General features: G+C 35.8%; 1 protein-coding gene and 1 long non-coding RNA gene across 2 annotated transcripts in view; one reads left to right on the forward strand and one right to left on the reverse strand.

Annotated features, from left to right (window-relative positions):
• Positions 1-1,228: 1,228 nt before the first annotated feature.
• cadm2b (cell adhesion molecule 2b) overlaps positions 1,229-25,687 on the forward strand; it is a 225,519-nt gene continuing 201,060 nt past the window's right edge. The window contains exon 1 of the mRNA XM_079608819.1: positions 1,229-1,471. Within this exon, the coding sequence (XP_079464945.1) occupies positions 1,411-1,471 (61 nt within the window). The 5' untranslated portion in view covers positions 1,229-1,410. The remainder of the gene's footprint in view (positions 1,472-25,687) is intronic.
• LOC306996397 lies at positions 16,776-20,116 on the reverse strand. The gene is made up of 3 exons (XR_013797066.1): positions 19,383-20,116; positions 18,567-18,623; positions 16,776-17,090 (listed from the first exon to the last, which is right to left on the reverse strand). It is a non-coding gene; the product is annotated as an uncharacterized lncRNA (long non-coding RNA).

Below are 25,687 nucleotides of genomic sequence, written 5' to 3' on the forward strand. Positions count from 1 at the left end.
AACAACAACAGAAAACCTTTCAGTCCAGATATGCAAAACTGCTTCCTCGATTGAATGTTTGTGTTTAATCTCATTTATTCTGTCAGTATTTTATATGCACACACAAAAAGTCCATCTCAAATCTTTTGTCAAGTCAAAATGACCTTCCAGATAACACTATATTACAGATCAAAAACAGCGATGAGGCAAAATAAAGCTATAGATGTGCAAACACTGTTGTGTGGTAGAACAGTGATGATTGGCATAGAGTTTGTTCTGCGTTTTGTGTGGAACAAACTAGAGATAAGATAAGAACTAGACAGATGAAAGCTGAATTTTTAAAACAATCAATTTCATAATTTATTACCCCAGTATTGCTCATATATGACTAAAGGTATGTTGTGCACATGCAGTTGTTTGAAAAGAATGTAAAAGGCTACCATTTTAATAAGAAAGAAACAACAGAAAAGTGCAAATATTTAAGACAAATTAACCCAGGTTCCTTCGGGTTGTTGTTTTTTGTTGCAAATGTAAAAACCTGTGTGTGTGTGTGTGTGTGTGTGTGTGTGTGTGTGTGTGTGTGTGTGTGTGTGTGTGTGTGTGTGTGTGTGTGTGTGTGTGTGTGTGTGTGTGTGCGTGTGTGTGTGTGTGTGTGGTGAGTCTATACACTGTCCTAATTTTTGCAGTCTTTGTGGATCCAGCAGAAGTAGTTACAAGTGTCACAAACGAGTGAAACACACAATTTTTTTTTTTTAACGTATCATGATAGTGTAGAAGTTAGCAATCACATTAAACAAGAGATATTCTGATCATTCCAGTTATGTCCTCTGAAAATCAGATTATAAACCATATACATACAGTGTATCTCATTCCAAATTGGGTGTTACAACTCACCTTGTGTTACAACACTCCCTGCGGTCCCCTAATAAACAACAATCGCCGTGATTGATCAGGGGGACTGCTTGTAATTACATGTTATCATGATAACAGGAGCCTAATTATTACCGGACAGTAACATGAACGCTGGTGTCTAAACTGTAACCAAAACTCAGACAGCAGCGCACCAGAAAGTTATCAGTGTGATCAATCAGCGTGATCAATTGCGCATTCACGCTGGTCTGTGTATATCGTTAAGGCGTCTCCATGTGTCAATCTAGAGTGGGCGGGACCCGCGTCTGCTGCGGCGCTCTGGAGAGGCAGAGACTCAGGCAGGGGCTGAAGTGCCACTTTCTCAGCATTTTCAGTGCGGGTAGCATCTTCTCCCAGCCCCGGGTACAGTAACTGCTGCACGCAACCTATCCTCCGGATCGGGACAGGAGATTCGGGTTTGCGCCATCCATGCGACTGAGAGCGCACCATCCACCTGGATAAGCAGCATCAGCATCAGCATCAGTGCAGGGAGAACACGGACGCAAGCATCGCCACAAGAATATGATGCTCCAACAGCACTTGCTTTTCGTGCTCTACAGCTTCTGTGGGATTGTCATTAAAGGTAAGGACCCTGGGATGTGTGTGGCCACAGTGGTGTGATGCCCTCTGGGTGTGGTGGGAGTTGGCTGGGCGAACAGAAATGCCAGTGTGATTTAAGCACACATTATCTCAAGACCTTAATTGAACCATGGATAATATTCCAGAAGTAGCCCGTGCGTTTGGACAAGTCAAATACACTACGTGTGTTTTGTGGCATGATGATGACAGTGCAGATTTGAGTTCGGTGCACATTCTTTTACACGCGCGATCAGGTGCGTGGGAAGTTGTTTGTAGTTAATGCAATCATGTTTGTGTTCCATCATCCATCAAATGAGCAACTTTAGACATAGAATGATTCGGTGGGCATGTGCCCGCGCTCCAAATTGATTCATATGTTTCAATTACGCACTATAAAAATGTATTGCTCTCTGAACAGTGTGTGATTTGTTGCGTCTTGTTGTTTGTGTTTATCTTTTTTTTTTACTTTGTCAACACTGATTCAATAACGACCTCCTGGTTCTAAATTTATTCATATGGTTCATTTTGATATCTGCAATGTAATCGCAGACACGCGCATTTATCAGTGTCCAGGGTGTGATTTGATGTGCAAAACAAGTTAAACTTGATGCAAGTTTACTGTTTTTTTTTTCTTTTTTTTCTTTTTTTTACTATTAGTTGGCCAGCACTGGTTTAAGTTGGACATACGCGCGTTTAAAACGCATCGCACTCGGGTATTTGCAAGATTCTACATCTTGGGGTCGTCGTAGCATAAGATTTTATTTCCGAGTCGCGCACTGTGCAAGTACAGACTGAAGATATGGCTTGTGCATTTATTTACAGTAGCGATAACAGTTATATAGCAAGAATACATAGTGTATATACATATATTTATGTTTAGCTACCAGGAACATGTGAGAACGGACAGATGTTCTGGATCTCTTGCGAACAGAATGCAGCGAGCAGGTGCGCACTGCTGTCCCACTTTGACTCTCTGAATCCCGCAGGCGGATCGCGCGCAGCCGCGCCCCACGGGTCACACAATCTCACAGTACTCTGTCTACACTTACACACCATCGTGTTTTCTTTTTCTATAAGTTCCGCATGCAAGGGATGCATGCATAAATAATGGAAATAATAACCATTCACTAGGATACACCTGCCACTGCAAGAACATGACTCACAGCTGGACCGTTATTGACTCAGAGAGAGTCCATAATATATGTCTGCCTAGAGAGTCAATATTAGACTAGGTTACACTATTAATATCGATTAATAATACAGTAGGTATGTCTCAGTATTGTACACCATGCACTGGGGGAGTGTTGTAGCAGATTTTGTTTTACATTGTGTGTGTGTGTGTGTGTGTGTGTGTGTGTGTGTGTGTGTGTGTGTGTGTGTGTGTGTGTGTTGCACTACAGTATATGTTTAACATTTTTATATCATATTTTCATATTTGTCTGCTACAAATTAGACATTTATAATCTATTGAATTCCTGAACGGTGTAAAGTAGTTTAGTATTTAAAGTGCTGATGTTACAAACTAAATAGCTATATACAGGTGAAACTCGAAAAATTTGAATATCGTGCAAAAGTTAATTTATTTCAGTAATTCAACTTAAAAGGTGAAACTAATATTTTATATAGACTCATTACATGCAAAGTGAGATATTTCAAGCCTTTATTTGTTTTTGATGATTTGTTTTTGATGATTATTGACTCCAAATTCAAAATTAGAATATTTTGAAAAGGTTTTCATAAGCTGTAAGCCATAATCATCAAAAACAAATAAAGGCTTGAAATATCTCACTTTGCATGTAATGAGTCTATATAATATATTAGTTTCACCTTTTAAGTTGAATTACTGAAATAAATGAACTTTTGCACCGTATTCAAATTTTTCGAGTTTCACCATATATATATATATATATATATATATACTCAGTCATAAATTGCTTATTCTTAGATTATGAATATTCATGACATCTGTTTATGTAAACACTGGGTGAACAAGAAAAACAAGTCGATATGGAAACTAAAGTAATGTTACATCCCAAAGAGACTTAAATGAAACACAACAGTAGTTAAAACATCTTACCTTCATCTTCACTTCAATCATAAAAGTTCTGTCAAATGGATGCTGGGTTGATCTCTGTTCATTTTTTTATGACCTGGACCCATTGTTGCTGCTCTAAAAGCTGGCGTCACATTCAGACAGGATCATCGCAGATCCTTTGTGACCAAATCAGACCAAAACAACGCAACAAGGAGTCACTTTTGAAAGAGAGATTTGCCAGTGTGCGTCTGTAGCCTACTCTTAAAAGCCCACACACTCTCTGTACGGACATGGATTTGAGATATGTAAATGTTGGCAAATGTTAGGTTTGGCGACGTCTGTGCTGACTACAGATCTGTATAATTATTCCTGGAACTTGGCGTGGATCAAAACCAATGATCGACTTTTTTCTTGATATTGCCTCTCGTGTGTTTTTGAATTCTCTGCCCTTTGCGTGACCAACGTTCCAATCAACCAATCATGATTTGGGGGACAAGTTTACAGTTTATGTCAAGTTTAGGCTTACAACCAGGGTTATGTGCTTCTACATCAGTGTTATCCACCTCATTTCCCTCCGATTTTAGGGTTAGGACTACATTTGCAGACTGGACTGTTGTTCCATGACTTGGCAAAATCACTGTGACGTGGCATTCCCTCACGGATGGTCATAAATATGTCAGCTGTGAGGAAAAGGTTACATGATATGATGTTTATATAGTTTAAACATGACAATCTTGAGTGGATGCTAGAGAATTTGCTGATTTCTGATGTTTAACTCTCAATAACATGATCACAAGTCAAAAAAACCTGATGTAAAAATGTCACTTTCTTTTTTGGTACTATAAATCCTTAGTGATTTCATCCTTGAGGCTTATTTCTAATTGGCTGAAATTGTCTCTCCTAATATTAATATAGAAAATATGTTTCAATATTGTGTTGTAATCACACACATCATACACAAGTGCAAGAAAACAAACAATCCGACTATAATGGTGCAAACGCGTGCAGTAAATGATATCGCAGGCCGCATGTGAAAATTACATTTTATGAGCACTGTATTATAACATATGGCGTAGTGTTATAAATAATACATTTCAAGCAATCAAGATTTATTTAATATTCAGAGAACAGAGTTGTTTTTATTTCTTAGTCTCTTGGGGTTTGCGTACGACGTGTTAAGTAGCCCTTTAATGCTTATGTTGGTTATATAAAGTCGATTTGCTGCTTGCTTGACTCGTGGAGTTAAAGACTATACCAGAACCTTTTCAGTTTAATGTGTCACATCCAAAATGGTAACTCTGAAAAGTATTTTAATAATTTATATCCTAAGAATCCCTGCCATAAGCTGTCAGTTTTTTTGTCTGCCAGCTTGATTCTTATCCCTTCTTAAAATGTGAACCAATGTGCTGTAGCTCAGTCTCGCGGAGTGCGAGTGCTTTCAGTGAAGAACAGACAGTGCTTAGAGGAATATTTTTGCATGGAGTTACTCACTCAGCTGATTTATCAGTTTGATGGAATGATTTCCTTATAAGACTTGATAAGAAGTGATAGATAAACTGTGGCTGAAGGGTCACATTCATGCAGGGATGTTCAAGACTGAGTCAATGTTCTCTGATGAGGTTTCTGTCCAATATCTTGCTGTATAAAAACTATGAGAAAGGCCATCGGGGTTAGTAAGAGAAATCATCAGATTAAACCAGTTCTGATCACCAAGGAATGTATCCTAGATATGTAATGTCTTGATCTCCAAAAAATAATTGCATGAAATACTGACTTTAGATGACACAGTTTTTGAATGACCGAATCACAATATGCGTCTTATTTTGCTCTAGGACAGTGATTCACAAAAAAATGTTTTACTTTTTTTCTTTCTGGTACTTCATCTGTAATAATGATAAAGCTGCTTGTTTTCAAACTTTTTTGTTACGAAAACTTGCAGTGTCAGCAGAAAATTATTTATTAATGATTTATTTTGTCATTCCTGTGGATGCTCATTTCCACCACAAAAAAAAAACATACTTTGGTAAATCTAGTTATGTCAGTAAAGTCAATAAAAATAGATAAAAGCTCATAATTTTGCCACACTAAGGCCCAATCCCAATTCTACCCCTTTCCCCTTCGTCTACCCCTAACCCTTCGCCTTCCCCTTCCCCTTGACCCTTGAAACAGAGTGGCAAGGCGTAGGGGTGAAAATATTCCCCTAAGAAATGGGACACCACTACTACACCGTTACACGTCATTATACGTCGTCGCCTACGTCACAGGAGATGCGCCGATGTTTATCACAAACTTCCAAGATGCACAGGACTTGTTTTCTGTGGTGTTGTATTAACACGTTGGAGGTACAGACCTATGTTTGTCCTATTTTGACCTATTTATTTATTTACTGTGTGAAACTGTGTGAAATACCACATTGTGTGGCGTTCATGTGCGTTCAACTCATAAATACGATCTTTACGAGATGACTTGAACGTACTAGCTTGTGTGCTTTGTTCGGGGGAGAAGAGATTTTTTTACAAACGTTTCTTTGAAGGAACTGACCGTAAATATGAACACAAGATTGAATGTAACATAAAGCAAATCATTATTTGTCATTAAAATACTTATTAAAGTCAACAATTCTTACATTTATGGTCTCATTTTTTGCTTGGGCAGCCATTTTGCGTCTGTAGCCGGTGTATGCAGTGACACTTCTCATACCCCTTCGTTTGAAGTGTGGTCCCGAAAAATCTTCGTTTGAAGGGCTATCTGGCCCTTCCCCCTAGCCCTTCCCCTCCAACCAAAAGAGAATCGAGACAGCCCTACCCCTCCACGTGCACGAGCAAAACAGAGGGGAAGGGGTAAGTGAAGGGGTAAGGGGTAGAATTGGGATTGACCCTAAGTCTAAATTATTATATACTAAGTCATAATTATGAGGGAGTTGAAATTTCACACAAATCAAATCAAAACAAGAATAATTATGCAAAATTCTTTTGTGACAAAAATTTAAACTTTGCATCTCATAATTTGACTAGCATTACTTGTATGTCATAATTTTGACTTTTTATTTTACCTCATAATTCTCATTTACCAAATAATTATTATTTATGTATTTATTTATGATTTTTGGTTTATAAATTGGTTGATTGGTTGATTGGTTGATTGTTTGATTGTTTGATTGTTTGATTGATTGTTTGATTGTTTGATTGGTTGATTGGTTGATTTGTTGATTTGTTGATTGGTTTATTGATTGGTTAGTTGATTTATTGATTGATTGATTTATCAGAAATGGGTTTCTAAGTATTCCAGAAAAAAAAAAACTGAATTATAATTTGGACATTTGATTAACTAGATAAATATTTATTCATTACAAACATTTCCATGACTTTTAAATTAATATTTTATGTATATTATCCACTTAAATATTTGGGTTATATTTGGTGTATTGGTTCTCCAAAACCATGCGAACCCAAAAATAACAGTTGTTTCCGATTGATTCATTAAAATAGGAATATTGTAAGTTCATGACTTTTTAAACGTTTTTTTCCGTCCTTAATTTAATCATGTTAAGCCACATTGTGGCCCCTTTGTTGAGCACCACTCCCATAAAAGGACGAATTTAACAGCATTATGGGAATTATTAATCTGAGTGGTTCATCTTTTTTATTGCTAGATGAGAAGAGAGGGGTCAAGAAGTCATTGAGAGTTAGGGGTCAGAATCAATCCTGCATCTCCCACACGAGCACCATGACTTAATGAGTCACTTACCGCTACACCACAGGTCCGTAAAGCTCACCACGTTGTCATTGCTCTATATGTTTCATCCGTAGCGTTAAAGCGCACTTGATATTTGCAGTCCCTTTCACTTCTCCTCAAATCTCGCACATCACAGATCAAAACACTGCTGCATGGTGTCTTAATAGCTGTATAAAACTTGAGGTCTCCAATTACATCTGTGACCAGACATTTAGGTCAGGGCTTCACGGCACCTCGTTGTTCCTCTACCGTCATATTCCCATTAGAGCAGGTTCTTTCCCACCAGTTAACAATTCACAAAAAAAGACATTTGTAGCTGGCTTTCTGTGAATGTGCCATACAAATTGGGCCTAAGGGACTCAAAAAGCCCCCGAAACATCTCGTGGCTCAGTTGCCCCAGGGCCCAGCTAAACGTGCGGATAGATCCTGTGTCAGCTGAGCGTTTAAGGTAGTGTGTGTCGGCAGCTGAAGTGCAGCGTTAGCGCATCACAGCGTTTTGACGTGAGGTGTGACGGGGAGAATGCTTTATGCTCTCTCCTCGCCATGGAGGGTTAGCTTATCCTAGCAGAATGGGCTCTAAGCCGCTGAGTGCCGGCCATGGAGCTACGCTGTGTACCGCCGCATATCAGTAATCCAGTAAAGGAAAGCAGGCTGTGTGCAGAGAGAAGCCAAGCCTCTATGCTTTGTGCTGGCTGACAGATCTACATCTGTACAGATGAGTCACAGAAGCGCTATGAGGAGGGGGGTGTGTGATATTAAAGAGACATCGAAAAAAACAGCAGAGAAGGGGCCTGGATGACAGCCAGTGTTTTATTGTCTTAAAACGAGGAAGTGTCTTTTGTATTTATCGCTGTATTTTTAGAAGCATCATCATCTCCGGTTGAAGCCTGTTAAAAGAAAATGCTTTGCGCATTAAAAACATTCATATTAATGTGGGCCGCCCACCGACTTTTATGCCCAAGTATAAATTCATTAAGGTCTAAACATATATAGCGCATATATAGCACATATAATGCATAAATTGCATTGCCAATTTATGAAACCATGCGAATTATGTTTAGCTAAAAATCTGCCATGAATGATTAAATTAAGCTTTTTCCAGACAGTATGAGAGATGCAGTGTTATTTCATTTTTCATAGACTCTAATAGTATTTATTCATATTTTGAATGAGCTTTTCAGTTTTGGTTTGAGTAATTTTGTGCAATTTTTATTCCTAAAAATATTTATTTATATCTTTTTGTCATTTTAGTACTCCAACTTAAACGATTTCAGGTTGTTGCCAATGCATTTTTTTTTTTACATTTTTTTATTATTATTTGTTTTATTTTACAAAAAAAAAAAACGTTTTTAATAGTTAGTTTATAAAAAACTAATAATTTAGTTTTAATTAACAATGACAGCATTGGCCAGATGCTTTGGGGTAAGTTGTGTCAGTTTCTCAAATAATAATATTAAATTATTTTAGAATGTTTTTTACTAATAAAAATCTCCATACTAGCAGAATCTTTGCCTTTAGCCTAATACCAGAATGTTAGCTCGCTTCCATTAACTGTGGATTAAACCTGTAACTCCCTGCAAGAAAGAAATGATGTTTTTAGTAAAATGATTAGACTGAGATTGGCCGTTGCCCAGAGGACCGTCACGTAGGCTGTTGTAAAAGCCTTCAGGGCAGGTGAATTACTTCATTACGTTTGTGTAATTGCACATGTCCGGGTGCAAATGTGTTGGATGCAGATTCCGTGCGAGTTCATGCTTATTGGCTCAATGCTACTGATTAATCTAGATTGTAGAGTCATTCGGTTTGTCTAGTCCTAACTGCGACCATTATAGCGCGACATGACAGATGTCGTAATGGCATGTTTGTTTCTGTAGGCTGTAATGAGGTTGCTCTGAGCAGATTCAGATGTAAGTGCAATTAAAGTACTGCGCCTATGAAAGACTTCAGTAATGAAAGGACAGATATTCTTCGCTTGAGAAGACCATAATAACTCTACTGATAAATGGTGCAGTGACAAGCACAATTAATAAGATCACCTACCTTTGGGCAAACAGACATGATAATTAGCTTCTGTTGGCGATCCGTTGGCCACAGAAGCAGAGATAAAGATTATATTTGAATTTTGGCCATTTCATTTTACGTCTGTTCTCTATTCTTTATCTCTGAGTGGAGATAAAGGGAAAGTTTCTGAAAGTGCTTCAGTATTGATCACTGGAAATGCATCTAAACCTTTCCGACCCTTTTATTTACTCTGCTATTTGATTTATTAAGTATCATCTCATAACTGGTTAACTAATAGGAGAGGCTTCTTGAGAGGAAAGTAACATAAAAGCAGCTGCTGCTAAAAGAGTCACAGCTTGAAAACAGGATGTGCACAAAATGCAGATGACTTAATTAGTTGTTTACCGAAAGCTTCACACACTAAAATTACATGATTGTCACCCCTGCATTTCTGTTAGCACCACAACAAAATGATCAGCAAACTCTGTTGTCTTCTCATTGACACTGCCATTTCCTTTGGTTATATCCAAATGACTCCCGCAAAGCCTTATTACTAATTAATTCATAGATGTTTTTGTGAATATGTCCCAGTCAGGGGTGCCTTAAAGAGGGGAAGAGAACGATTCTACGGGCCCCGGTCAGACAGGGGACCCTTTCGGTCCTATCGGGGGGACACGCGCTCCCTCATCCTCCCCACAGACGGAGAAAACATTCAACAAGTCGAGGATAATGGGTTCACAAATTCACAGAATACGAGAAAAATGTTTTGTTGTGCCTTTGTATGTCAGAATCGGAATGCAAAACGCAGACGTTTATGTTGCAAGTCACAGACCGGACTGATGAAACCTGCAATTGGTCTAGTATTAAAGCATGAATTTGATGCACAGTAAACATTAATATTCACATATGCAGTTCATAGGGTACATGCATACATAGCAGAGCATGAAATAATATTTTAACCCCTTTTCAGTTAGTAAACATGGTGACGTTTTTTGTGGGCGGAGCTTAGTTGGTTGCAGAACGATCCCTCTGGCCGCTTCACTAACGTTAGTTTGCAAGTTTTGTTAGCTTGTTTTTTTAACAATGACTGGAGAAAAACCGATTTGATCTTAATGTGCAAGCTCACTCACTGTCCAGGGCCGCGATTGTTATCTGCAAAAGTTAACTTTAACGGACAGAACCAGATTGGCCGACCCGTACACGCTCACTCAATGGATGGACGATCTGACAGGATTAACTTCCCTCCGGTTGAGAAGCCTGACATCTACACCTACCCGATAGAGAAACGGAGCGTAAAGAGAAACTGAGGGCATATACATCTTTAGATGCCCATAACTATGTGCTGAATGGCCACGTACAAGACTTGTGGTACGATCCGAAGTTCTGCATAGCCAGCGCTAAGGCCAGAAGACGACAATGTAAAGAGTGACATTACGGTGCAATTTTAATTAACTTGTGTGAATATTTTCTAGAAATAAAAATTCCAGATAAAGCATATTCATTTTTTAACTATGTATTTGATTACCTTTTGGTTCTTCAAAAAGTCTAGTCACAATCAATCAAAACAACAATCATAGATGATTCACAAATAATCACAATAATTTAGAAAACATTATACGATAAAATTGGAGCCTGTACGCCATCGATTCTAGAACCCGACAACACAACAAGATGACATTTAATAATAATAATAATAATAATAATTTAAGCTCATTATTATGTAGTCGAATCTCTGCTGGTTTGTATTGGCCGCCTCCAGTTTTCACTTTGTTTTGCAACCAGCTAGCGCCGTGACGTAATTGTGATGTCGCCGCGAAAGGGGTCTATAACATTTTACATAACTTTTAAACAAAGGCTATAACATTTTTATCTCACAATTCTTGACTCTTTTTCTTGCATTTGCCTGTTTATATCTCCCAGTTCGGACTTTATATATCTCGCAATTGTGAGGGGAAAAAAGTCAGAATTGCGGGATATAAACTCGCAATTCTGAGGAAAAAAAGACAGAATAACGAGTATATCTCACAATTCTGTTTATCCTTCTAAGAATTCTGAGATATACACTTGGATTTGTGAGAAAAAAAAAGGTCAGAGTTGTGAGATATAAACTCGAAACCTTTTATTATTTTATTCCGTGGCTTCCACAGATTGCTACTGCAGAACTGTCATTTTCTGCCACCAGTTAGGCTCCGCCCACAAAACAAACGTCATCTCTGTTTGAAAACACTGAATAGGTCTATGGATTGACAAGTTAACGGCTTTTCTAGCACTCAAACAAAGTGCTAATGAGAAACTCTAAACTCTTTCAGTTGAAAGTTAACAGACTCTTGTAATCTCAAAGGTCAATTACTTCATGGTGCACGTTGAAAGTCACGTTGAAATTGTATTGTATACTCTAGAGATTCTATGGAAGCTCGTTTCCATTTCAGAGTAAAAAAGGAAAAAGTTTAAAGTAAGAAATAATGCCACACTGCGAGATTAAAAAGAAACCTTTGAGTTGAAAACAATGCGAAACTGCAGTTGCGTCTGCGAGACACTTTGGAGTTGTTTAGAGAGTCTTTTGAATCTTGGCTGAGAATGAAGCAGAGTCTTCATCTCATCTGTTGTCTGACCTTTAAACAGAGTCCCTCACCATCTCTACTCTTAGAAGAATGTCCTCACACTGCCTGTGGATGAGAACCGCACAATGAATCTCATTTACTCTGCAACACCGAGCTTTTTCTTTCTGTGGCCTCGCCATGAATTGAAGGAATAGCCATCCGTGCTGTTTTTACCAGCTATATATCAGTGATTCACTTGTTATTGTGCTGCAAAGCGAGACTAATAATATGAAATAGGCCTGCAACAAACTATTTTGATTACTTTTTCCTGTGAAGAAGTAATGCAAGGCACCATGTCTTCATTTTTCATTAATCTTATTGCAACAAAGAATTCCGTCGTCCAACAAAGGACATAGTTGTGATCAAATGATTGCATTTCCTTTTCCTGCCATTCTACGTTTGATTGACAGGCATATGCAAACACACTATTTCAAGTTTTACTGCAAAGTGGTGTCACTGAAAAAAAGATTTCATGCACAGCACAAAAACCAGACTAAGAAATGAAATATGTTGTTGACGATTATCATTATCAATTTCTGTAGGGTTTATATATTATACACTCTAAAAACAACCGAATTTGGGTTGTTTTCAACACAAGGGCTGGGCAAGTATAGGACAGAACACCTGTTGGGTTAATATTACCCAGCAAATTGGGTTGTTTATTTAACCCAACAAAATGGGTTGGTTTAACCCATACTGGGATGGTACATTTTTTCTATAGTATTAGCTTTTTTTCTTCATCTTTATTTTTTTCTCCATACATGAATTAATGTTTACGGATTAACTTAAATCCTCTAAACTTATACTCAACACAACCTCTGGTTTGCATGAATTCCTTTATTTTTTATCAAATTTTACAGTTTAGAATACTTTATATATTTTGAATACATATTACCTACATTTAAGCTCGTTTAACAAATGTTAGAAGTAAAAATTAAACATTTATAAATAATTCAAGTGTAATCGACCAGTCGCTGTTGTCCCGTTTCCAACGTAACGTTGCTGGATCTTGTCAAATCCACCTGGCTGGAGCCTGTAGATCGGGGCGGGGCTTCACCTGGGGCGGGGCTGCATGTGTTTCCCCGCCCACAACGCTTCTCATTGGTTAGTATCTCGTGCCGACACTTGTATCATGTTCGGCAGGGGAACTTCTAACTTCAGAACGCCGCCTTGCTTTTCACTCGTAGCCGAAATATGCTGTGATTGACCTGTCCATGAACAATCAGTGTACAGTTCTGAGAACATATTTTAACTTTCTAAGTATTTATATTCTGTATCTTTTTTTAATAAAATCATAAAATTTTATGCAAGGCATCAGGCGTTTCCATCACACGAAAAGACTAACGCAACATTTGTGACTCACATGGCGCCCCTGTTGCTTTTCATCAAAATTAGATAATATATATAACAATGACGGATTTATAGATCAAATAAAATGTACACAAATCCCTATTTTACCGAAGACATACACCAGTTAGACGGAACTGCACTGGTCTCTCCTGAAGGTTGCAAAAAGCCTGTGATAAACAACTCAACCCCTGGGTTGTTACGTCTGACCCAGGAGCAGAGTAACACAAAAACGACCCAAACACTGAAAAAATAACCGTGTGTGTGTGTGTGTGTGTGTGTGTGTGTGTGTGTATCAAAAATGGGAGCAAAGCACAGTGTCTGTCAGTCACTTCGAGAGCCGATTCAAATACTTGTAGTGAGAGACTATAAAGAGATAGTATCTATTTTGTCAAAACAGCAATCAAAGCAAAGATACACGATGAGAGTAATCAAAAGCGTGTGGCACTACATCTCAATGATGCCGGTGAGGCAACATAATGGTGGCAGATGGAGATAACAGCAACTCAAATTGAAAGCGTAATCAAAGATTAAACAGGCAAAGGCGAGGGCTATTTAATAAGTGGGTATTGCTGTGATACAGGCATGGAGACACGCAATAATTGATTTCTGTCCTTAATTCATTTGAGGAGACAATTTAATCTAATCAGAGAAGGAGGGGGCCTATGGCAGTACATCTGCTTGGTGGATGTAAACGACTTCATAACAGAGAAACAATGCAGGAGCTATTAGTGAGGAAAAGATAGTGTTTAAAGATGATTTTATGTTCAAATTTCTTATTTCTTCTATAAAAACTTAGTAGTGTCAACTTGTAAGCCATTGGTAGGTTAAAACATTGTGGCTTGGTGTTTTCAAAACATTTGAATGTTTGTTGTTGAATCTGCCAAGTCCAGCCCGGCAACAGTGGCTCTACCAATGGTGTGAGTTTGGGGCGTGGCTATGAATTTATTAGTCCAATAGCAGGAAGGGAGGAGTGTTCAGGAAACCTGTTTGAGAAAAATAGTGTTGCAGTTCTGTTTGGCACAGAAAGTACTTTAATTTAAACAGGATTATTAAAGAGAGAAATGTCAATATCAGCATCAAAATGTAATTTGACCGCCACACCATACATCATTCAGAGGCCGATTATCCTCGGCTTCACTTGTAAGTGAAATGTTACACTTGTGTACCCAACTTTCTACAAAGTGAGAGAGGAAAAAAGCGCAAACCTAAATTGATGCATGTTTATGTCCTGATATTGATTTGATCTTTAAAAAGGTTCCCACGGGTAAGCAAGGCGGGGGAAGCGATGCTGAATACGGACAGATTTGCAACTGAAGGTGGAGTGGAGGTTTGGCGAGGGAAGTGAGGAGAGATGCTGAGGTTGTGTGTGTGGGGGACAGGATAAAAGCGCATCAACTCCATGACCTCGTAAAGGAGGATCAACACTTGGAACGAGAACTGCATACCGATAGCAAGGTGGGTGAAGGCCTGAGTGACTGAGACTGAAGATTTGTTGATGAAATGACCATAAAACGATAATAATTTACAGCGAGAGCTGGCAATGGCTTGTGGGAGCGCTGGCGATGGGGCAAAACTGAGGGAAAAAATCCAGTGATGAAAGAAAAGGACATTTTGCAACGGAAATTCAATGTGCCATTATACACTCATTTGCCACAGTTACTTTATTTTCCAGTCAATAAAAGGGATACATTTATATATCTCAATTGATTGCTATACATTTTATTCAAACTAGGCTCACTGGAAAAAAACGTGCCTCTACCTACATTTTTGCAAAACTCCTAAATCGTACATACAATTCACTGCAGTTTCTTGCTGAAATTTACACTAAATGCATTAAAACACCAACAACATTTTTTTTTATTCCTTTTTCACACAAAGGATTATTACCTGGTAGATTATCATTTAAAGACTTATTTTTGAGAGGATTCTTGCACAGTACTATGACATCAAAACATTTTTACCACAGTGCATGATTTGTAAACTGATACATTTTAACGTTTACAACACATAATCAGCTCCATATGTTTTCCTTTTCAGATATATTAAAGGAACACGCCGACTTTTTGGGCCTTTAGCTTATTCACCATATGCCCCAGAGTTAGATAAGTCCATACATACCCTTCACATCTCCGTGCGTGCCGTAACTCTGTCTGACGCACCCACCGCTAGCCTTGCTTAGCACAAAGACTGCAGGTAAACGGCTCCAGCTAGCATACTGCTCCCAATAACTGACAAAATAACGGCAACATTTTCCTACATGTTGTGATTTGTATAGTCACAGCGTGTACAAATAACAAGGTCACATGAGACACAGCCATCTTCTAACCGTATACATACTGGGAACTATATTCTCAGAAGGCGAAGCACTCCCAGGTGAAAAGGAAATATATTTAAAGTGTGCTTATTTTGATATACTTAATGTATTTTAAGTGTATTGTATTAATTATGTATTAAATGTGTTATTTTGGAACAACTTCAAGTATACTAAATGTACTTTTATATGTATTTAAGTTCAATTTTAATGTAATAGTAATATATTTTAATATACTTAATTGTGTTAAAATGGAACTATTTTAAGTATATTTAGTGTAATTTAATAGCACTTCTTTAAATTATATTTTTAATACATTTTAAATGTACTTTCGAAATACAACTTAAATATATTTTTAATATCATATTAATGTGTTCCCAGTATATTTTAAATATAATATCAGGTTATTAATAATGTATTAGTAGAACACTATGACCCACTATTAGTATATTAAAAATATATTTTTACAAAACAATTCAGTATGAAAAAAATATATTTTAATGTAATAAAAATACAGTTAAAATTTCAATTCAGTTAAACACAGTAAAAACAATAGTACAAAACACATTATTAATGTATTTAATACATTAAAATATATTTTTATATATGAAAAAAAAGTTAAAAATTATAATTCAGTTAAACACAGTAAAAACAATAGTACAAAACACATTATTAATGTATTTAATACATTAAAATATATTTTAATGTATTAAAAAAAAGTTAAAAATTATAATTCAGTTAAACACAGTAAAAACAATAGTATAAAACACATTATTAATGTATTTAATACATTAAAATATATTTTAATGTATTAAAAATACAGTTAAAAATTATAATTCAGTTAAACAGTAAAAACAATAGTACAAAACACATTATTAATGTATTTAATACATTAAAATATATTTTAATGTATTAAAAAAAAGTTAAAAATTATAATTCAGTTAAACACAGTAAAAACAATAGTATAAAACACATACAAACGCTCTTTGAAAGATAGTAAACATTAATGCACTACATTAGTACAGCAACATATGAAAATGAAACAAAATACATTAACATAAAATTATATAATAAGTATTAAACAGAACAACAACAAAAAACGAACTTAAAAGAATAGTTCACTTTAAAATGAAAATTCTGTCATCATATACTCACCCTTAAGTTGTTTCAAACCTGTATGTATTTATTTCTTCTGCTGAACACAAAGGAAGATATTTAGAAGAATGTCAGTAACCAGACAGTTTCTGGATACCATTGACTTCCATAGTAGGAAAAATTATACGATGGAAATCAATGGGACCCAGTCTGGTTACTGACATTCTTCTAAATATATTCCTTTGTGTTCAGCAGAAGAAATAAATTCATACAGGTTTGAAACAACATGAGGGTGAGTAAATGATGACAATTTTAATTTTAAAGTGAACTATTCCTTCAAGTCAAACAAAGTTAAATACAATAGCTGCAAACAGTCCTTCATCCTTCAAGCGAATTGAAGTGATTGGTCTTGGAGTTGCCTCATTGTTGCATTTTCTTCTGATCAGTGCTCGCACCTCAGACACTGTCGTGGTCGGAAACGGTTTGATCACAGTATCTATGAAAAGGGAAAAAGATTTTTATTTTTTTAAATATTAAAGCAAAATTAACATCCGTTAAAAAAGTCACTGTTCCCTTTCGAAGGGAACTTGCACTGCGTATCTAGGCGCCCCTTTTATACTTCTGGGTCGCACTAATAGTGTCATAGGTTGTCGCCAAATTCGATTGCCGTGATTTCCCAAAGGCATTCCCCCAAAGCGTCATCGATGCACTGTCTCATTCCCTGTTCTCAGGGAACAGAGGTTACAGTCGTAACCTAGACATTTTTTTAAAATGGCATGTAATGCTTAGTTCATATATTTTAACAGAAGACATCCAATATAAAATGTTAATAAAATGCAATAAAGGAGTTAATAAAATATCGACATAAAATAGCACAAACATTACGTCTTGCTGAACAACAGTGAGGTCTACATGTATACATGACACTGTATCACAGCAAAAAAAGAAAAAAAAAGAAAATGTAACTGTTTAACTGAAAAAGTACCCAGCCAACAAGTATAATAATTATAATGTATAACAAATGCTAATCTTTATTTTTAGCATTATTATTTATTTTAGTCTTTGACTTAGAGAGCAAAAAAAAGTGATGTACAGAAACACATACTAGAGATGCATACTAGAGATGCACCGATTACAATTTTCTAGGCCGGTTTCGATTCTTCACTGAGTTTGACCTGCCGATACCGATTTTAGCCGATTCCGATTAAAATTTTTCCAACCCCTTTACAGCACACACACATATTTGAAGAGTTCAGATTCAAACGCTTTTAAGTGCCATCTGAAATTTTATTCTAAAATTATAATTTTTATCAAGCTCATATATTTAAGTTCAGTAATTTCACTTAAATGACAAATAATAGGTAATTTTCGTTGCCATTTAAGATAAATTACTGAACTTAAATATTCAAGCTTTATAAAAATGATCATTCTAGAAGAAAATTTCAGATTGGCACTTAGAGGCTTAAATTGCATCTGAACTCTTCATTTATTTAATTTTTTTAATAAAACACCATAAACTTTTACCCAAACTGAATAATTAAAACAAGTTTAAATGGGTAAATTTTCTACAAATATTTTTGTGTTCATTTTCTAGCCTACTCCAGTTCTTGTTAAACACACTAAACATGCAAATTCTGTGCATTTTTTGTGTGAAATCATATTTATTTTGTCCATCAAAAGCGTGTTTTCACTTTAATTACGTAACGCTCCGGCTTGACGCTCACGCACTGCTCCTGCTCCGCATATTTTTTCCGGCGTGAATGTCAATCAATGAGAGCATCCACACCAAAAAAAAAAAAAAAACACGTTGCTCACGCTTGCGGTGTGTGAAATGGCCGTAATTCACGAGGTTTTCTACATGTGTGTTCCGTGTGCATGTGTGATTGCCGATGTTGCGCGATGTTAATCATACGGCGCCCGAGGTCATGGCCGATCACGCGAAAATGGAATCAATCGGATCATCTCTACTTACTCTCTTCTCTGCTTGTCTCTGCATTCAGATTTCTGTTTTTCTTCTATAGTAGCTAGTCTGAAAAACAACAAATAAAAACCGAGATTTATATTTATATATATACACAAACATATAAGGCAGGCAAATTATGAAGAATGATTTGTTTTGTTTTTAAGAATGACAGTACGCTGAGTACAATGTACTTGGTGGGTAATATAATCAAAACCCTTCACAGACTCAGCAGTTTCAGACGTATGCTCTCTTATAAGCATCCCTTTTAACAATTTAATCTTTGTACTTATTTGTAATAAGAAATATATATTAGAAAGTTATCAAAAAGGCAATAAGGTTATCAATCTTGAACAAATATAAACACCAATCAACACACACTACCCTTATTGGCTGGTCAGCTCAAGACAAAGGTAACTATATTCATAACATGTTATTTTCAAACTTTTTAAAGATCATTTCATTAACATCATAACAACGAAGGCAAATTCTTCAGGAAATCAGAAATAAATACACAGCTTCAGCAAATAAAAATGATATTAATGTAATGATGTACATATTATAATAACTAATAATTTTTTTTGCAGATGCATTGGACAATGTTTTAGTTGTTTTAAGACTCCACGTAGATTTTAAACAGATTCATCAAAGACTTTAGACTTTGACAGTGCAGAAGTTGCTAGAATTCAGTGTCAGCATCATGTTACAGCGGTTAAAGTCAGTATCCCACGTGCAAGTCATATTAGCAAATGCATAGCAGACCTTTCCACCTAGGAAAACAACTAAACAGTGAGCTATTTATTTATGCAAACAGCAACTAAAACTTACCAGTAGCTGCTAACTTCTGAGGCAGAATCTTCATCTCTTCGAGTGTGCTTCGACTTTGACTTGAAAATCTTGGCTCTGATGGTCAAATGTAGCTGAACTGAAAAAGACGTGATGTTACACTTTGTGCCAAAAATACGAAATGCTGTCATGATCACTTACCCTTTAGTAGTTCCAAACCATTTAAGACTTTCGTTAATCTTCGATAGAAAAACTGACATTTATATCCCTCCGATGAACGATTCACCAGATCTGTTCACGTTTCAAAAAGTGAATCGCAAAAAACATCACCCAATCCATATCAATCGCGTGGTTTCCTCCAAGTCCTCTAAAGAAACACGATCGCTATAAATATTTTAACAGTTTAAATTTAAACTTCTAAACCTAATCACATTCAAGGACCGCATGCACAGCAACTGAAGCTCTGAGTGAAATGCGAGCGCATTATCATAAGAACCAATCACAGCCGTTCAACGCCTCTGGAACCAATCAGGACTAGTCACGTGTGTTATGCGCATTGTTCAAATTTAAACAAGTAACGTTGCAACACCTTTTTGGAAATTAACATTTCTTTGGAAAATGTATCTATGATGCATTTCAAAAAATATGTTGCTGAAATTATTGTGGGAATTTCAGTAGTACAAAATATAATGTAATAGACAACAGCATTAAGTAGCCTTTTACAACAAATAATAATTGTAAGCTTATTGAAATGCTAATAATAGTTGACAAATGTTTCTAATAAGTTTGTATATTGTAAATGTAATTTTTTTTTTATATTAAAATGATAAATACATAAATAATTAAACTATAATGCAGTAGGCCTAAGTGTTTATAAAGTACATACATTTTAAACACACTAAAATCTTAATCATTTTGCTATGTTCTTACACAAAGTACACATAAAATGTACTTTAAGAGCAACATAAGCATGTTTTCTTTAAATACACTAAAACTTCACTAAAAGTATGGTTGTGTTTAGCATATTTCTTAAAAGTGTAACTAAGCATATATTTATTACCAAATACTTCTAGTACACTTTTTAGAAATATATTTAAAGTATGCTTGTAATTAGCATATTTATTAAAAGTATAATTAAATATATATTTATTACCAATGTACTACTAGTATACTGTTTAGAAATATATTTAAAGTATGCTTTTAATTAGCATATTTATTAAAAGTATACTTAAATATATATTTATTACCAATGTACTACTAGTATACTGTTTAGAAATATATTTAAAGTATGCTTTTAATTAGCATATTTATTAAAAGTATACTTAAATATATATTTATTACCAATGTACTACTAGTATACTGTTTAGAAATATATTTAAAGTATGCTTTTAATTAGCATATTTATTAAAAGTATACTTAAATATATATTTATTACCAATGTACTATTAGTATACTGTTTAGAAATATATTTAAAGTATGCTTGTAATTAGCATATTTATTAAAAGTATAATTAAATATATATTTATTACCAATGTACTACTAGTATACTGTTTAGAAATATATTTAAAGTATGCTTTTAATTAGCATATTTATTAAAAGTATACTTAAATATATATTTATACCAATGTACTATTAGTATACTGTTTAGAAATATATTTAAAGTATGCTTTTAATTAGCATATTTATTAAAAGTATACTTAAATATATATTTATTACCAATGTACTATTAGTATACTGTTTAGAAATATATTTAAAGTATGCTTTTAATTAGCATATTTATTAAAAGTATACTTAAATATATATTTATTACCAATGTACTACTAGTATATTTTTTTATAAATATATTAAAATGCAATTCAATGTATTTTTAATGCACTTTAAATAAGCATGTTGGAAATACAAATGTATTATAAACATACTATTTGAATTTCAAATATATTTTTAATACATTTAATACTACGACTTTTTCACCTGGGCTGCTACTTGGGCGGAGTGATTAGCGCAAGACTCTGAGCGAACTCTCTGCTCCTCACCACGGGGCTTCTCAGGCGCTGCGAGCAAATCACTAAGCCTTCTGAGAATATAGTTCCCAGTATGTATACGGTTAGAAGATGGCTGTGTCTCATGTGACCTTGTTATTTGTACACGCTGTGACTATACAAATCACAACATGTAAATAGGAAAATGTTGCCGTTATTTTGTCTCTTATTGGGAGCCGTATGCTAGCTGGAGCCGTTTACCTCCAGTCTTTGTGCTAAGCTAGGCTAGCGGGTGCGTCAGACAGAGTTACGTCACGCTGGAGATGAAAAGGGTATGTATGGACTTATCTAACTCTGGGGGATACGGTGAATAAGGTAAAGGCCCCAAAAGTTGGCGTGTTCCTTTAAACTACCTGGTGCAGTATTGCAGTTGCGATGTGAATCGTTCAGTTACAAGTCCCGTGAAACACGAGTTGCGATAAAAGAGCTCAGACTTGCAGAAGCAAGCTAAAATTGCATGGTTGCTTCATCAAATGTGATTTTAATCTTATGTTATTCATACACTATTGGTTGGGTTTAGTGTAGGTGGTACATTAGTTTCAAACGCAATACACCCTTTCATCGCCTTTCACCAGATTCACGTTCATCTATTTATGATCCAATTGAACACGCTTTTAGTGCCACTCACTGGACTTTTCACACCACATCAGAAAGAAACATATACAATGTAACTATGACAATGTTTAAGTGTTTTAAGTAGGGGGGATCTGAAAATCAGGGAAAGAGGTGTGAATGAGAAACAAGTTTTGAGGATGACAACCAAATGAAAAGTAATTGGTAAGACGCCTGCAGCATTTTCAGTGACAGATGGGCAGATAGTCCTAAAAATAGCAGTTTATTTAGAGATGGGCAGATATCAGCCTCCAGTTAAAATCATGAACAGCAAAAGCACTGAGACTGATATATAACCAGAAGTTTCTAATGAAGTTTCTACTTGGTGTTGCTTCAAACTTTCATTTCTCCCACTCATCGCCTTTATATCACACGTTTGTTTAATTTGGTCTTTAGTCATCTTTAAGGAATATGTTTATACAAAACTCTGACATATTCTCTGTAACATCACTGCATTAACAGTAGGTGTTTAATTATACAGTATTTTTCCAATGTATTATCTATGGCCTTGATGTAAAGCTTTAGACTGTCTTAGTATAATTAATCTGACAGAATGTGGGTAGAACACATATATATGTTCTGAAGATACTGTAACACCCATGCACACTTGACATTTTCAAATGCTGCATTCGTACCGCACATCACACGGCATAACTGAAGCCACAAATTGTATTAATTTATAATGATTAGCCTTCTAAGCTAACATTCTGTCATGCATCCCATACAGTTACCATTATAATCAGTTTACTTGAGCTGACATATCTAGTCAAGCAAGGGGAACTTCAACACCCATAATGCCACAGCCCCTTTTCTCTGTTTTCTCTAGTCATTTAGTTATGATTTCAAATGTACATTTCATAGAAGTTCATCTTGCCAGCAGATTTCCCCCTCATCTTAACGTAATTTCAAGATTACTTTGAAATAATTTTCTCTAAAACACAGATAAAAATGTTTATTGGTGAATGTACTGACAAAATGTATGGTGAACACAATATACTTTAATATCATTTCTTTTGAAACTTGTATGTCGTGTATTTATATATTTGTAAATACATGTGTAGTGATGAAGTTGTAATTTAATACATTAACACACTACAGTTAAAATTATAATCAAATATTTGACATGTTCTTTAGTATGTTAGTCAAGACATTAAAATCGTAATAAAAGCTCGTAATAAAACAAGAATCAACATTGGCTTGGCTTTTCGGGAATGAGAACTGAAGGATTTGAAATGTTGTAAAAGCGATGCGGAGATGGTGTTTTTATTACAAAAAAAGGTGAGTAAGGTATTTTATTGAACAGATTAATTGTCATATTTAGCTCTCTAACATAGTTTTTGTTTATTGGAAGGACTGTACAGTGTCTATTAATGGGTATATGGCTAAAGTAACGTCTTCAGCTAGTCAGCTTGAGATCCTTTCCATCTAAACTGGTTTTATCTCTTAAGCCGAGTAGTGAATGTTTTAGGAGCAGTAGGATCATGATCTCTCTTTTTTTTAGTTATGAGAAAATAACATATTCATCCGCACAGTCATGCAGAGCCAAAGCACAACCAAAACAATGTTCTTCCGCAAAATGCATGCGGTTTAGTTTTTTTATTGCTAGAACACCAAGAATGTATATAGGCCTAGTGTACCTTTAGTGATGTAACATTTATCCTATAATTATACACGGACACTAGCCAATTGCATGTTTCGCAGAAGTTTCATAAAGGTGTTTTAAAAAAAAAACTTCACATTGCATGCTGGCAAAATGAACCTCCCAAGTATAATAATTATTGTCCAAAAGGTGAAATAGATGAACTTAGACATCTTGTATGACCTCACTCGTACGAATTGGTCGTGAGAAAGCATTGAATTTAAAACGAATCAGTCCAAGATTAAAACTAATATGCCATCTTGACCCATTGAGTCTCTGTGAGAAATCTGCAAATTTCCACTTTGCTACAAGCTGTGAGTTTTGTCAGACGAAATATATGTTTCGACTCATTTCTATGTATCAGTAAACATTACGTTTAAGGATACAAGCGCGCACGCACACAAGACACATTTCAGCAGAGTAAGTGGAAACTCTGCCAAGCCCGAGATAAACTGAAATGAAATATGGTCATGACAGAACAGCCACTCGCAGAGAGCAGCAGCTCAGCTGTCGCGCATAATTATTGTGACTTCGCATTAAATGCATGTGTGAGGGAGTGAGCGAGTGTAGAAACCAACGGTTTAGCCCCTCTCGGCTGTCAGGTCTCTGGTCCTCTTGCTTGAACCTTTTCCTGTGCTTGTTGAATGTTATATTCAGGGCTGAGATGCGGCACGGTAATGTCAGATAATGGTGCAAACACTCAGTGCACCTGCTGGCTAATGACTCTCCATCTATGTGCTGGCCAACACGGAAATGATTACAGATTTAATCTCATGCAGCCACTGTGTATGTATTAGGCCATTGAGTTTTTCTGCTAAATTACCTGAACTATCTCAACCGCTGGTTCTCCTAGATAATGAAGAGGTGTTTTTTTTTTTTTACTGTTCGTCTCTCCGTCCCTAATTTATAGCAGCCCGTTTCCACCTCAGGGTAAAAAGGTGGGCATGTAATTTATTTAAGCCACGAAATAAATTTCATTCCGTAAAATAAGTATATTGAACTACTCAAATTTTTTTTAAGGTCTCCTGCACATTTTATAATAACCCAAAAATCAAATATAGTTCACCCCTTATGCACGTTATCATGTCCATCAAAAACTGACTGTCGGTTCGATTGGAATATTAAAAGTAAAAACATTGACATACAGTCATAGGCATCAATCGCTTCACTGAATACTTGCCGGGCTAAGAAATAAATTGTTATTACCTTACGATCCATCTGTTTCCAAACATCATTTGAAAATCACGACATCGATGTCTGTAAAAAAAAAAAACGCACAACACACGGTAATATTTACGTTCAGCAGGCTACATCCATTTCCTGGAAAACACACACTACCGGATATTTTGACTAGGTTATCTATTTCCGAGAGGTGGGAGAAAATGATGGCCTGGGCAGTTTCAACATGCTCTGAGAGACAATAACGTACCTAATACATAATACATACAATATTTGACTCTCATAAGCATAGATTCAGAAACTTGACAGGTGATTTTTGTCAAACGTATGCTAGTTTGATCACTATCTTCTCAGTCGTTTAAAAGATCATGGCATCAAAGTTTGATAAAATGTTTTTAAAGTGCCCATATTATGCTATTTTAAAGTTTCCTAATGTTGTTTTGGAGTCTCCTACAACAGGTTTACATGCATCAAAGGTCAAAAAAACAGTTTCATTTTCTCATAATATACATTTGCACATCACCAGATTTTCAATGATTCTCAAACGACTCCCTTTCCACGAGCTACTCTGCTCTGATTGGCCAGACAGCTCAGTCTGTTGTTTACCGTCACATTGTAGAGCACAGCTTCTCCTCGACATGATGCTGTCCAGTATCCACAGGAGTCAGCTGCTGGTTTGAGGTTCAAGTTTTCCCTGGTGTCTGCGTGCGCAATAAGTGGGCGGGCAATATGCTAATTTTTGTCTTGACGTCATGACGAAACGGCTTAGGACTCGTTTGAAAAACGATTAATTTAATTGACTCAGATTCAACTTTTACTTTTGAAAGACAATAACTTTATATACGGTGCACTTTCAGATTTAAAACTTTGCAGGATGT

Source organism: Phoxinus phoxinus (assembly GCF_949152265.1).
Source record: "Phoxinus phoxinus genome assembly, chromosome: 4".
Taxonomy (NCBI): Eukaryota; Metazoa; Chordata; class Actinopteri; order Cypriniformes; family Leuciscidae; genus Phoxinus; species Phoxinus phoxinus.